The sequence below is a fragment of the Heterodontus francisci genome, chromosome 3, assembly GCF_036365525.1.
Source record: "Heterodontus francisci isolate sHetFra1 chromosome 3, sHetFra1.hap1, whole genome shotgun sequence".
Taxonomy (NCBI): domain Eukaryota; kingdom Metazoa; phylum Chordata; class Chondrichthyes; order Heterodontiformes; family Heterodontidae; genus Heterodontus; species Heterodontus francisci.
The window spans coordinates 200,839,810-200,853,997 of NC_090373.1; the positions used below are offsets into that span (position 1 = coordinate 200,839,810).

The window sequence follows — 14,188 nt, forward strand, 5'->3', positions numbered from 1 at the left end:
ATTTTGTACATTTCAATCAGATCTCCCCTCAGCCTTCTCTGTTCCAAAGAGAACAACCACAACCTCTCCAATCTTTCCTTATAGCTGCATTTTTCCAGTCCTGGCAACATCCTCATAAATCTCTTCTGTACCCTCTCTAGTGCAATTACATCCTTTCTGTAATGAGGTGACCGGAACTGCACACAGTCCTCAAGTTGTGGCCGAACCAATGAGTTATACAGTTCCAGCATTACCTCCCTGCTCTTGTATTCTATACCTCAGCTAATAAAGGAAAGGATTCTATATGCCTTGATAACCACCTTATCGACCTGTCCTGCTACCTTCAGGGATCTGTGGACATTCACTCCAAGGTCCCTTAGTTCCTCTACTCTACTCAGTATTTTCCCATTAATTGTGTATTCCTTTGTCTTGTTTGACCTCCCCAAATGCATCACCTCACACTTCTCCAAGTTGAACTCCATTTGCCACTTGTCTGTCCATCTGACCAGACCATCAATATCTTCCTGCAGCCGACAGCTATCCTTCTCGCTATCGACCACACGGCCAATCTTTGTGTCGTCTGCAAATGGCTTGATCATTCCCCCTACATTTACGTCCAAATCGTTAATATACACCACAAAAAGCAGAGGACCCAGTACTGAGCCCTGCGGAATGCCACTGGAAACAGCCTTCCAGTCGCTAAAACAGCTGTCAACAATTACTCTTTGTTTCCTGCCACTGAGCCAATACTGGCAAGATGGCTCCTGGAAGATGGCTCCCTAGGAAGCTCCCTTGCTGTGCAACTCTATCCATGGCCATCTGCTCCCATTCTTAGTGCTTTCTCCCCCAATCTACCCTCTTAAAATGTTTAAATTCCCCTGGCTCTTTAATCAGTACATTTTAGCCCTAACTACAAGTTAACAGCTAGTTTAATGCCCACTGCCCTCTCCCGGCCATACCTGCTCTTTGCTTTCTTCATTGAGCACTGAATTGTGCTCAAATTGACATCCAGTTTTCTGGACGCCTAGGCTACACTTCTCTACTGGACAAAATTGCAAAGTACAGCTGGTGATACTCTGATCATCTATCCTGTTGTCTACATCGTCCAGAGCGTCCGCGGCCACGGCGTGTGGTAAGTCCAGTGCAGAGAGGAAGGAGCAGCGGAACCCTAGGGTAATAAGACCTAGTACAGAGGGGAAGCATTGAGAAAAACCCCGAACACGTAAAAAGCCATGACCCGGACCCAGTTGACTCCATCGCGGAACGGCTCCTTGGCCACAGCTTCAAAGCACCCGCGGGAGATGTGCGGCTCGTAGCGCATCTGCAGCGCAATGTTGGCGAATTCCAGCTGGTACTGGCGCCTGAGGCTGTCGCCCACCTCCCGGAGGACGCGGATGAGCTTTCCTGACGTTGATGGTGGGAACTGATAAAATGTTTTATGACCTGCACCCCCTTCCGCCACCCCCCCGCTTCCCCTTCCCAGCTCCCCCCTCCCAGCTCACCCAACCGCACCCTCTTCCCCCACCCCCTTGCAACCCCTTCCCAGCTCCCCCCTCGAACCCCCTTCCCCCTGCACCCCCTTCCCCTGCACCCCCCACCCCTCTACAGCCCCCTTCCCAGCTCCCCCTCGCACCCCCTTCCATCCACCCCACCCCTTCGCACCCCCTCCTCCCACCGGCATCCACCTATCCCTGAGCAGGGGCCCTAACAACCCCACTGCCTTGTGGGCATCTCGGGAGAGTCCAAGGCTAAAGGAGTAAACCCTAACAGAAAATCCAGAGCGGAACCCCATAGGCGGTCATGTGTCACCTTTGGCATGTTTCTGGCAGTTCCTGCAGCCATAACGGTGCCAAACGTCGTTCTCTGCACTCCTTTGGACCCCACCAGAAAGGCCGAGAGGGGGGTTTTGACACTTGGGCAACTCACAACCTCCATACATTTGCCCAGGCATGCGCCATGGAGATGTCACTCCATAGTCGCCTCACAGCGACCGAAACAACACGGAAGGCAGCAGTTACGGGTTATAAGTCCAGCTCAATTGGCGTAGAGATTGGGCGCCACGGGTTGCCTTTGTCGGTGGGAGAGGTCATCGCACCACACTGGACAGCTACTGCCTGCCTCAAACCGGGCAGCCCCCGGTTAGAAAGGTTCTGTCCCGCCACAATCCACCTGCTTCAACGGGTGCTTGGAGCTCAAGGTCATTGCCCGAAAAGCGGACTGCAACACCACACCAAACAGCACGAAAAAAGGAAAGAAGGTACCAGCCCTTCGTTTTGCTAGCTGGAATGTCAGAACTATGTGTCCTGAACTGTCGGAAGACCTTACACAAATCAACGATTCTCAGAAGACGGCCATCATTAACAACGAGCTCAGTAGACTCAATGTGGACACTGCAGCACTTCAGCAGACATGCCTCCCTGCAAGCGGATCTCTAACAGAGCAAGACTACACCTTCTTCTGGCAGGGTAGGGATCCTGAAGAACCAAGACATCATGGAGTGGGCTTCGCCATCAGAAACTCTTTGCTCAAAATTATAGAGCCACCTTCAAATGGCTCGGAACGGATACTGTCCATCCGACTGTTCACCGCCTCTGGTCCAGTACACCTACTCAACATCTATACTCCAAAACTCTGCTCCCCACCTGAAGATAAAGACCAGTTCTACGAGGAACTCCATAATATCATTAGTAGCATCCCCAATACCAAACATCTGTTCCTGCTGGGGGACTTTAATGCCAGGGTTGGGGCCGACCATGACTCATGGCCCTTCTGCCTTGGGCGCTATGGCATTGGAAGGATGAATGAGAATGGACAGAGACTGCTTGAGTTGTGTACCTATCATAACCTCTGCATCACGAACTCGTTCTTTCACACTAAACCCTGTAACCAGGTTTTTTGGAGGCACCCAAAATCACGTTGTTGGCACCAGCTGGACCTCAGCGTCACAAGGCGAGGCTCCTTAAACTGTGTTCAAATCATACGCAGCTTCCACAGTGCGGACTGCGACACCGACTATTTCCTGGTGTGCAGCAAGGTTAGACTCAAACCAAAGAAGCTTATCCACAGCTGTTACAAAAATTTCTGAATTCACTTGAAAAAGCCCTTCAAAACACTCCCACAGGGGATGCAGAGACAAAGTGGGCCTACATCAGAGACGCCATCTATGAGTCAGCCATGACCACCTATGGCAAACGTGTGAAGCGGAATGCAGACTGGTTTCAATCTCATTTTGAAGAGCTGGAACCTGTCATAGCCGCTAAGCGCATTGCACTGCTGAACTACAAGAAAGCCCCCAGCGAGTTAACATCCGGAGCACTTAAAACAGCCAGAAGCGCTGCGCAAAGAACAACCAGGCGCTGCGCAAATGACTACAGGCAACACCTATGCAGTCATATTCAGCTGGCCTCTGACACCGGAAACATCAGAGGAATGTATGATGGCATTAAGAGAGCTTTTGGGCCAACCATCAGGAAGATCGCCCCCCTCAAATCTAAATCGGGACACAATCACTGACCAACGCAAGCAAATGGACCGCTGGGTTGAGCACCACCTAGAACTGTACTCCAGGGAGAATGTTGTCACTGAGACCGCCCTCAATGCAGCCCAGTCTCTGCCAGTCATGGATGAGCTGGACGTACAGCCAACCAAATCGGAACTCAGTGATGCCATTGATTCTCTAGCCAGTGGAAAAGCCCCTGGGAAGGACGGCATTACCCCTGAAATAATCAAGAGAGCTAAGCCTGCCATACTCTCAGCACTCTACGAACTGCTTTGTCTGTGCTGGGACGAGGGAGCAGTACCACAGGACATGCACGATGCCAATATCATCACCCTCTATAAAAACAAAGGTGACCGAGGTGATTGTAACAACTACAGTGGAATCTCCCTGCTCAGCATAGTGGGGAAGGTCTTCGCTCGAGTCGCTTTAAACAGGCTCCAGAAGCTGGCCGAGCGTGTCTACCCTGAGGCACAGTGTGGCTTTCTAGTAGAGATATCGACCATTGACATGCTGTTCTCCCTTCGTCAGATACAGGAGAAATGCCGCGAACAACAGATGCCCCTCTACGTTGCTTTCATTGATCTCACCAAAGCCTTTGACCTCGTCAGCAGACGTGGTCTCTTCAGACTACTAGAAATGATCGGATGTCCACCAAAGCTGCTAAGTATCATCACCTCATTCCATGACAATATGAAAGGCACAATTCAGCATAGCGGCGCCTCATCAGACCCCTTTCCTATCCTGAGTGGCGTGAAACAGGGCTGTGTTCTCGCACCCACACTGTTTGGGATTTCCTTCTCCCTGCTGCTCTCACACGCGATCAAGTCTGCAGAAGAAGGAATTTTCCTCCACACAAGATCAGGGGGCAGGTTGTTCAACCTTGCCCATCTAAGAGCGAAGTCCAAAGTATGGAAAGTCCTCATCAGGGAACTCCTCTTTGCTGACGATGCTGCATTAACATCTCACACTGAAGAGTGTCTGCAGAGTCTCATCGACAGGTTTGCGGCTGCCTGCAACGAATTTGGCCGAACGATCAGCCTCAAGAAAAGGAACATCATGGGACAGGACGTCAGAAATGCCCCATCCATCAATATCGGCGACCACGCTCTGGAAGTGGTTCAAGAGATCACCTACCTAGGCTCAACTATCACCAGTAACCTGTCTCTCGATGCAGAAATCAACAAGCGCATGGGAAAGGCTTCCACTGCTATGTCCAGACTGGCCAAGAGAGTGTGGGAAAATGGCGCACTGACACGGAACACAAAAGTCCGAGTGTATAAAGCCTGTGTCCTCAGTACCTTGCTCTACGGCAGCGAGGCCTGGACAGCCAAGAGCGACATCTCAATTCACTCCATCTTCGCTGCCTCCGGAGAATCCTTGGCATCAGGTGGCAGGACCGTATCTCCAACACAGAAGTCCTCGAGGCGGCCAACATCCCCAGCTTATACACACTACTGAGTCAGCGGCGCTTGAGATGGCTTGGCCATGTGAGCCACATGGAAGATGGCAGGATCCCCAAAGACACATTGTACAGCGAGCTCATCACTGGTATCTGACCTACCGGCCGTCCATGTCTCCACTTTAAAGATGTCTGCAAACGCGACATGAAGTCCTGTGACATTGATCACAAGTCGTGGGAGTCAGTTGCCAGCGTTCGCCAGAGCTGGCGGGCAGCCATAAAGGTGGGGCTAAAGTGTGGCGAGTTGAAGAGACTTAGCAGTTGGCAGGAAAAAAGACAGAAGAGCAAGGAGGGAGCCAACTGTGTAACAGCCCCGACAACCAATTTTTTATGCAGCACCTGTGGAAGAGTCTGTCACTCTGGTATTGGCTTTTCTAGCCCCTCCAGGCGCTGCTCCACAAACCACTGACCACCTCCAGGCGCTTACCCATTGTCTCTCAAGACAAGGAGGCCAAAGAAGAAGAAGAGAAGAAGAGCCAATTTTGTATCCACCTTGCTGTATTTCCCTGGATCCCATGGGATTTTATTTTGTTAACCAGTCTGCCACATGGGACCTTGTCAAAGGCCTTGCTAAGATCCATGGAGATCACATCAACTGCACTACCCTCATCTATCTTCCTTGTTACTTCTTCAAAAAATTCAATCAAGTTGGTCAAACAAGATTTTCCCTTAACAAATCCATGCTGACTATCCTTGATTAACCTATGCCTTTCTAAGTGACAGTTTATCCTGTCGCTCAGAATAGATTCCAATAATTTGCCCACGACTGAGGTTAGACTGACTGGCCTATTTGGTCTATCCTTCACTCCCTTTTTGAACAGAGGTACAACGTTAACAATTCTTCAATCCTCCGGCACCACACCTGTATCCAGTGAGGACTGGAAAATGATGGTCAGACCCTCTGCTATTTCCCCTCTTGCTTCTTTTAACAGCCGAGGATACATTTCATCTGGCCCTGGTGATTTATTAACTTTCAAGGCTGCTAATCCCATTAATACTGAATAATAACACATCCAATACTTCACACTCTTTCTCCTTCACTACAATATCTGCATTGTCCCCCTCTTTTGTGAAGACAGATGCAAAGTATTCATTAAGAACTGTACCAATATCTTCCACTCCTGCACATAGGTTACCTTTTTGGTCTTTTATGGGCCCGACTCTCTCCTTAGTAATCCTCTTACTCTTAATGTATTGATAAAACATCTTTGGGTTCACCTTGATTTTGCTTGCCAATATTCTGTCATGCCCTCTCTTTGCTTTCCTAATTTCCTTTTTGATTTCACCCCTCCACTTTCCATATTCCTCTCAGCTTTCTGTAGTATTGAGTTCTCGGTGTCGGACATAAGCTTTCCTTTTCTGCCTTATCTTACCCTGTAAGCTCCTTGACATCCATGGGGCTCTAGATTTGGCCGTCTCACCCTTTTTCTTTGTGGGAATATGTTTACCCTGAACCTCTTGAATCTCCCCTTTGAATCAGATTTAATCTAATTGGCTGAACAAAGGCTGCAGAAATTCTAATGCTGGTTCATGATTTTGGGAAGCGTAATATTACAAAAATGGTAGATGATTTGGCAAAAGGGGACTGACTGGAAAACCCTATGATTTGCATGCAAATACTGAGGATAAAGGGATTCTTGACAAAACCATTCTTTGATAAAATAAAGCCATGTATGCTCCAAGAGTTTAAAAAAAGGGCACATGACAAAACATTATGGCTAACTTGAAATGTGCACAGACAATTTAGATTGAACTAGAAAACCTGGAAATAATGATAAATAATGTCCTTCTTGGGTTTTAAAAATCCTAAAGGTTGCGTAGGAAGAAGACAAGACTGACGGAGGTAAGGACTTTTCAGATTTGAGAATTAGATTTCGATTTTTAGATTTAGATTTAGAGATATAGCACAGAAACAGGCCCTTCGGCCCACCGAGTCTGTGCCGACCATTAACCACCCATTTATACTAATCCTACACTAATCCCATATTCCTACCACATCCTCACCTGTCCCTATATTCCCCTACCTATACTAGGGGCAATTTATAATGGCCAATTTACCTATCAACCTGCAAGTCTTTTGGCTGTGGGAGGAAACCGGAGCACCCGGAGGAAACCCACGCAGACACAGAGAGAACTTGCAAACTCCACACAGGCAGTACCCAGAATTAAACGCGGGTCGCTGGAGCTGTGAGGCTGCGGTGCTAACCACTGCGCCACTTATTCAATCATGGAATGTGGGCGTTGCTGGCTAGGCCAGCATTTACTGCCCTTGAGAAGGTAGTGGTGAGCTGCCTTCTTGAACCACTGCAGTTCATGGGAGGCAGGTACACCCACAGTGCTGTTAGGAAGGGAGTTCCAGGATTTTGACCAAGCGACAGTGAAGGAACGGCGATATAGTTCCAAGTCAGGATGCTGTGTGGCTTGGAGGGGAACTTGCAGGTGCTGGTGTTCCCATGCATTTGCTGCCCTTGTCCTTCTAAGTGCTAGCAGTCGCGGGTTTAGAAGATGCTGTCCAAGGAGCCTTGGTGAGTTGCTGCAGTGCATCTTGTAGATGGGTACACACTGCTGCCACTGTACGTCGGTGGTGGAGGGAGTTGTGGATGCGGTGCCAATCAAGCGGGCTGCTTTGTCCTGGATGGTGTCGAGCTTCTTGAGTGTTGTTGGAGCTGCACTCATCCAGGCAAGTGGAGAGTATTCTATCATACTCCTGACTTGTGCTTTGTAGATGGTGGACGGGCTTTGGGGAGTCAGAAGATGAGTTATTCGCCACAGAATTCCCAGCCTGTTCTTGTAGCCATGGTACTTATATGCCTGGTCCTGTTAAGTTTCTGGTCAATGGTAACCCCCCAGGATGTTGATAGTGGGAGATTCAGCGATGGTAATGCCATTGAATGTCTAGGGGAGATGGTTGGATTCTCTCTTGTTGGAGGTGATCAGTGCCTTGCCAGTTATCAGCTGAAGCCTGAATGTTGTCCAGGTCTTGCTGCATATGGACACTGACTGCCTCAGCTTTTAAGAAATCCAAATGGTGCTGAACATGGTGCAATCATCAGCGAACATTCCCACCTCTGACCTTATGATGGAGGGAAGGTGAAACAGCTGAAAATGGTTGTGCCTAGGACACTACCCTGAGGAACTCCCACAGTGATGTCCTGGGACTGAGATGATTGATCTCCAACAACCACAACCATTTTCCTTTCTGATAGGTATGGCTCCAACCAGCGGAGCGTTTCCTCCCTGATTCCCATTGACTCCAGTTTTGCTTGGGCTCCTTGATACGATACTCGGTGATGTCTATTGTTACATGTTAGCACTAACAAAAGCTAGAAAATTGTGAACTGGAACTGGACTTTTTGCAGTGAACACAAATTAATTGTTCGGAATATGTTAAAATTCTCTTTCTAAAGAGTACAACAACAAACCACTTATGAGGGAAAGCTCTGGATAAAATCTGAAGCTTATATTGCCTTGTTTTTAAAGTACTTACAAATGGAAAAGAAGAACCTCAGAAGCCAAAATGTCAAGGAAATTTGTGATGGAAAGGAAAAAATGGAGAAGGTACATCCTCTCAGCAAATGTTAATGAGGCCGAAGAAAATGCCTTGAAAACGTAGGATGACAATGGTGCAGAAAGGGCTAGTGCTTCATAGGAAAGAGGACTTGTGAGGTACTGTAACTGTATACTTGAATATTCCCAAAGCTTGGTATAAGATCAGTATGTATGAAAGGCTGACTAAATCTGAATAAGATTGGAATGCCTACTAAGGTTCTGAAATATAAATATTTACGGATTTATGGAACTTTATTTTCCTTTTTACCTGCCCTGATTTTGCTCCATGTAAAGCTTAGATATAATCATTTTATAGCATAGCTATGATTAGTTAGAATTTTAAAATCTTACTTTGATCAGATGTGTCATTGCATCCTTGAAGAAGACTAGATCAAGAAAACCAGACCGGACACCTTCATTATGTTGTGCCTGATAAAACTGTAATTTTTCAGTCAGGACTTCATAGCTTGGAATCTGGAATGCATTCAGTTACAACTGTTAGAATTTCAGAAAGATAACATCATCAAGATAATGAAAGATTAACGATGTCATTAACCCAATATAGCGCGTCCCTCCACAGTAAATCTACAATAACCCTATCAGAGCATTTTTCTCTTGCAAATGCATTCAAAGTTCAGCACACAAGAGTGATAAAATTCAATTTACTGATTTTCTACTAGACGGCTGCCCAGGCTTTAGGCTCCAGGCCTGCTCAGCTCAGGATTCTTTTAAAGTCACTGCCACCTAAAGAGCGAGATAACAAAAAGTATTTTTTTCAGAAAAATATATTGCTCCTATGGAGCCTGAGAAGCGGAAGTACTCCTTTCATTTCCACAGCACTGCTGAGGGCCACTGTTGGCCCCTACCCTCTCCCTCAGCCCTAGAACTTAACCTGAGTACCACTGGTCATAAGATGGGTTATCTGAAATTGGAATGTTGGTACCTGCAGCTCAATTATTGAAATAAGGTTGGAGATCCAATTTTGGGTGAATCTTGGGTCTTCCAGTTCAAGAGCATGGGTCATTGGTTAAACATCCAAAAAGCCAGAACCAATTTTTACTCCCTTGTTTTTTGACCGTGGAGAGAATACCATTGCCAGGATTGAATCTATTGTCGATTGTTTTCCACAAGTGCATTCTTTCCAGCTGTCACTTACCAGATAGTAAGAAGAAGCCAGAATGTTAGCTGTGTTTTTTCTCATTCATGGTCAAGGATTTGCTGAAGCTCTCATAGCAGCCCCTGACTAACGCACATGTTAGAACCTGGGCCCTTCTGGTCTTTACAGCTACATGAGTCACTAGAGGCTTTGACAGACCTCTTCATAACAAATCTGATGCCAATTCAGAGAAATAGATTCAAGTAAAAATTAAATATTGTTCGAGGTAAAGAATGCGTTGAGACATTTGGTTAAGAAGGCAGGTAGGTGGGGTCAGAGTCACAGAAACAGAAACATTGAAAATAGGAGCAGGAGTAGGCCATTTGGCCCTTTGGGCCTGTTCCGCCATTCAAAAAAGGTCATGGCTGATCGTCTAATTCAGTACCCTGTTCCCGCTTTCTCCCCATTTCCCTTGATCCCTTTGGCATTAAGAAATATATCTATCTCCTTCTTGAATATATTTAATGACTTGGCCTCCACTGCCTTCTGCGGTAGAGAATTCCACAGGTTCACCAACCTCTGAGTGAAGAAATTTCTCCTCATCTCGGTTCTAAATGGCATACCCCGTATCCTGAGACTGTGACCCCTGGTTCTGGACTCCCCAGCCATCGAGAGCATCCTCCCTGCATCTAGCCTGTCTAGGCCTGTTAGAATTTTATAGGTTTCTATGAGATCCCCGCTCATTCTTCCAAACTCAAGTGAATATAGGCCTAGTCGACCCAATCTCTCCTCATACGTCAATCCTACCATCCCAGGAATCAGCCGAGTAAATCTTCTTTGCACTCCCTCCATGGCAAGAGCATTCTTCCTCCGATAAGGAGACCAAAACTGCACACAATTCTCCAGATGTTGTCTCACCGAGGCCCTGTATAACTGCAGTAAAACATCCTTGCTCCTGTACTCAAATCCTCTTGCAATGAAGGCCAACCGACCATTCGCCTTCCTAACTGCTTGCTGCACCTGAATGCTTGCTTTCAATGACTGGTGCACAAGGACACCCAGGTCTCGTTGCACCTCCCCTTTCCCAATCTGTCTTCTTCTTCTTTGGCCTCCTTATCTCGAGAGACAATGGGTAAGCGCCTGGAGGTGGTCAGTGGTTTGTGGAGCAGCGCTTGGAGTGGCTATAAAGGCTAATTCTAGAGTGACAGGCTCTTCCACAGGTGCTGCAGAAAAATGTGTTTGTCGGGGCTGTTACACAGTTGGCTCTCCCCTTGCGCTTCTGTCTTTTTTCCTGCCAACTGCTAAGTCTTTTCGACTCGCCACACTTTAGCCCCGCCTTTATGGCTGCCCGCCAGCTCTGGCGAACGCTGGCAACTGACTCCCACGACTTGTGATCAATGTCACAGGACTTCATGTCGCATTTGCAGACGTCTTTAAAGCGGAGACATGGACGGCCGGTGGGTCTGATACCAGTGGCAAGCTCGCTGTACAATGTGTCTTTGGGGATCCTGCCATCTTCCATGCAGCTCACATGGCCAAGCCATCTCAAGTGCCGCTGACTCAGTAGTGTGTATAAGCTGGGGATGTTGGCCATCTCGAGGACTTCTGTGTTGGAGATACGGTCCTGCCACCTGATGCCAAGTATTCTCCGGAGGCAGCGAAGATGGAATGAATTGGGACATCGCTCTTGGCTGACATACGTTGTCCAGGCCTCGCTGCCATAGAGCAAGGTACTGAGGACACAGGCTTGATACACTCGGGCTTTTGTGTTCCGTATCAGTGTGCCATTTTCCCACACTCTCTTGGCCAGTCTGGATATAGCAGTGGAAGCCTTTCCCATGCGCTTGTTGATTTCTGCATCTCGGGACAGGTTACTGGTGATAGTTGAGCCTAGGTAGGTGATCTCTTGAACCACTTCCAGAGTGTGGTCGCCAATATTGATGGATGGAGCATTTCTGACGTCCTGTCCCATGTTGTTCGTTTTCTTGAGGCTGATAGTTAGGCCAAATTCGTTGCAGGCAGCCGCAAACCTGTCGATGAGACTCTGCAGACACTCTTCAGTGTGAGATGTTAAAGCAGCATCGTCAGCAAAGAGGAGTTCCCTGATGAGGACTTTCCGTACTTTGGACTTCGCTCTTAGACGGGCAAGGTTGAACAACCTGCCCCCTGATCTTGTGTGGAGGAAAATTCCTTCTTCTGAGGACTTGAACGCATGTGAGAGCAGCAGGGAGAAAAAAAATCCCAAAAAGTGTGGGTGCGAGAACACAGCCCTGTTTCACGCCACTCAGGATAGGAAAGGGGTCTGATGAGGTGCCGCTATGTTGAATTGTGCCTTTCATATTGTCATGGAATGAGGTGATGATACTTAGTAGCTTTGGTGGACATCCAATCTTTTCTAGTAGTCTGAAGAGACCGCGTCTGCTGACGAGGTCAAAGGCTTTGGTGAGATCAATGAAAGCAATGTAGAGGGGCATCTGTTGTTCGCGGCATTTCTCCTGTATCTGACGAAGGGAGAACAGCATGTCAATGGTCGATCTCTCTGCTCGAAAGCCACACTGTGCCTCAGGGTAGATGCGCTCGGCCAGCTTCTGGAGCCTGTTGAAAGCGACTCGAGCAAAGACTTTCCCCACTATGCTGAGCAGGGAGATTCCACGGTAGTTGTTGCAGTCACCGCGGTCACCTTTGTTTTTATAGAGGGTGATGATATTGGCATTGCGCATGTCCTGTGGTACTGCTCCCTCGTCCCAGCACAGGCAAAGCAGTTCATGTAGTGCTGAGAGTATAGCAGGCTTGGCACTCTTGATTATTTCAGGGGTAATGCTGTCCTTCCCAGGGGCTTTTCCACTGGCTAGAGAATCAATGGCATCACTGAGTTCCGATTTTGTTGGCTGTATGTCCAGCTCATCCATGACTGGTAGAGGCTGGGCTGCATTGAGGGCAGTCTCAGTGACAACATTCTCCCTGGAGTACAGTTCTAGGTGGTGCTCCACCCAGCAGTCCATTTGCTTGCGTTGGTCAGAGATTATGTCCCCTGATTTAGATTTGAGGGGGGCGATCTTCTTGATGGTTGGCCCAAAAGCTCTCTTAATGCCATCATACATTCCTCTGATGTTTCCGGTGTCTGAGGCCAGCTGAATATGACTGCATAGGTGTTGCCAGTCATCATTTGCGCAGCGCCTGGTTGTTCTTTGTCCAGTGCTTCTAGCTGTTTTAAGTGCTACGGTTGTTAACTCGCTGGGGGCTTTCTTGTAGTTCAGCAGTGAAATGCGCTTAGCGGCTATGACAGGTTCCAGCTCTTCAGTATGAGATTGAAACCAGTCTGCATTCCTCTTCGCACGTTTGCCATAGGTGGTCAAAGCTGACTCTTTGTAACTGCCATTCCCAATCTATCACCATTCAGATAATAATCTGCCTTTCTGTTTTTACAACCAAAGTGGATAACCTCACATTTATCCACGTTATACTGCATCTGCCATTCATTTGCCTATTCTCCAAAATTGTCCAAATCATATTGGAGCCTCTTTGCATCTTCCTCACAGCTCACATTCGCCCCCAGTTTTGTGTCATCGAGTCATAGAGTTATACAGCACAGAAACAGTTCCTTCGGCCCTTCGTGTCCGTGCCGGCCATCAATTCTAATCCCATTTCCAGCACTTGGCCTGTAGCCTTGTATGCTATGGCATTTCAAGTGCTCAGCTAGATACTTCTTAAATGTTGTGAGGGTTCCTGCCTCTACCACCCCTTCAGGCAATGTGTTACAGATTCCAACCACCCTCTGCGTGAAAAGATTTTTCCCTCAAATCTCCTCTCAACCTCTTGCCCCTTACCTTAAATCTATGCCCCCTGGTTATTGACACCTCCTTTAAGGAAAAAAGGTTGAGGTTCACCAAAAAAGAACAGGCTTTATCCTTATCATCACCTCATAGTAGAATTAACAAAATCTCTTTAAAGCTGACAACACTATGATGTACCATTTCATAGATTTTTGGGACAGCAAATACATAATCTTCAGGCTCATCACCAGTTGGTTCTGGCATATCCTGAAGGAAATCCACGAAGAATGGCTCTTTATGAATCTTTTCTGCCAGTCCTTTTCCAATGTTTTTTTCAATTGCATTTGTAACTGCATTTTCAAACCAATCTTTATCCTCTTCACTTACAAATCTGTTCGTAGCATAAAAGACAATAATTAATCTTCACAAATGTAATTGTCTTGAAGAGAAAAACTGTATACAGCATCAGTCATCAATCTATATGTTTATATATTTCTGAGTACATAACCTGTTGTTACGACCGGTGAGAAAAGTGTTGCGGGTTCCCCCTCAGCCTTCATCTGCTCTTACAGTAACAGGGTTTAATTTTAAACACACCATATTTTTAACTCCCCCTTGGTGAATCCTTGTTCATCACTTTCCATTTATAAGGCAAAAAACCACCACAAACAGGTTTTCTTAGGTTTAAAGAAGAAAAGTTGAAATTTATTAAACTTGAACTTAAATTCTAATTCAATTGAAGCCTATGGATACACGACGCATGCACGCTCGCATGCATATGCGATACACACATGCAAATAGAGACAGGAAAGAGCAGAAGAATAATAAAGTGG

The 14,188-nt window shown here is 47.1% G+C and overlaps 1 protein-coding gene across 1 annotated transcript in view; it reads right to left on the reverse strand.

The window, feature by feature from the left end:
• Window positions 1–14,188, reverse strand: part of LOC137367179 (dynein axonemal heavy chain 8-like) — a 2,062,041-nt gene that overhangs the window by 515,276 nt on the left and 1,532,577 nt on the right. Inside the window, exons 85-86 of the mRNA XM_068028615.1 lie at window positions 13,554–13,746; window positions 8,838–8,960 (exon numbers count right to left, since the gene is read on the reverse strand). Of these exons, the coding sequence (XP_067884716.1) occupies window positions 8,838–8,960; window positions 13,554–13,746 (316 nt within the window). The remainder of the gene's footprint in view (window positions 1–8,837; window positions 8,961–13,553; window positions 13,747–14,188) is intronic.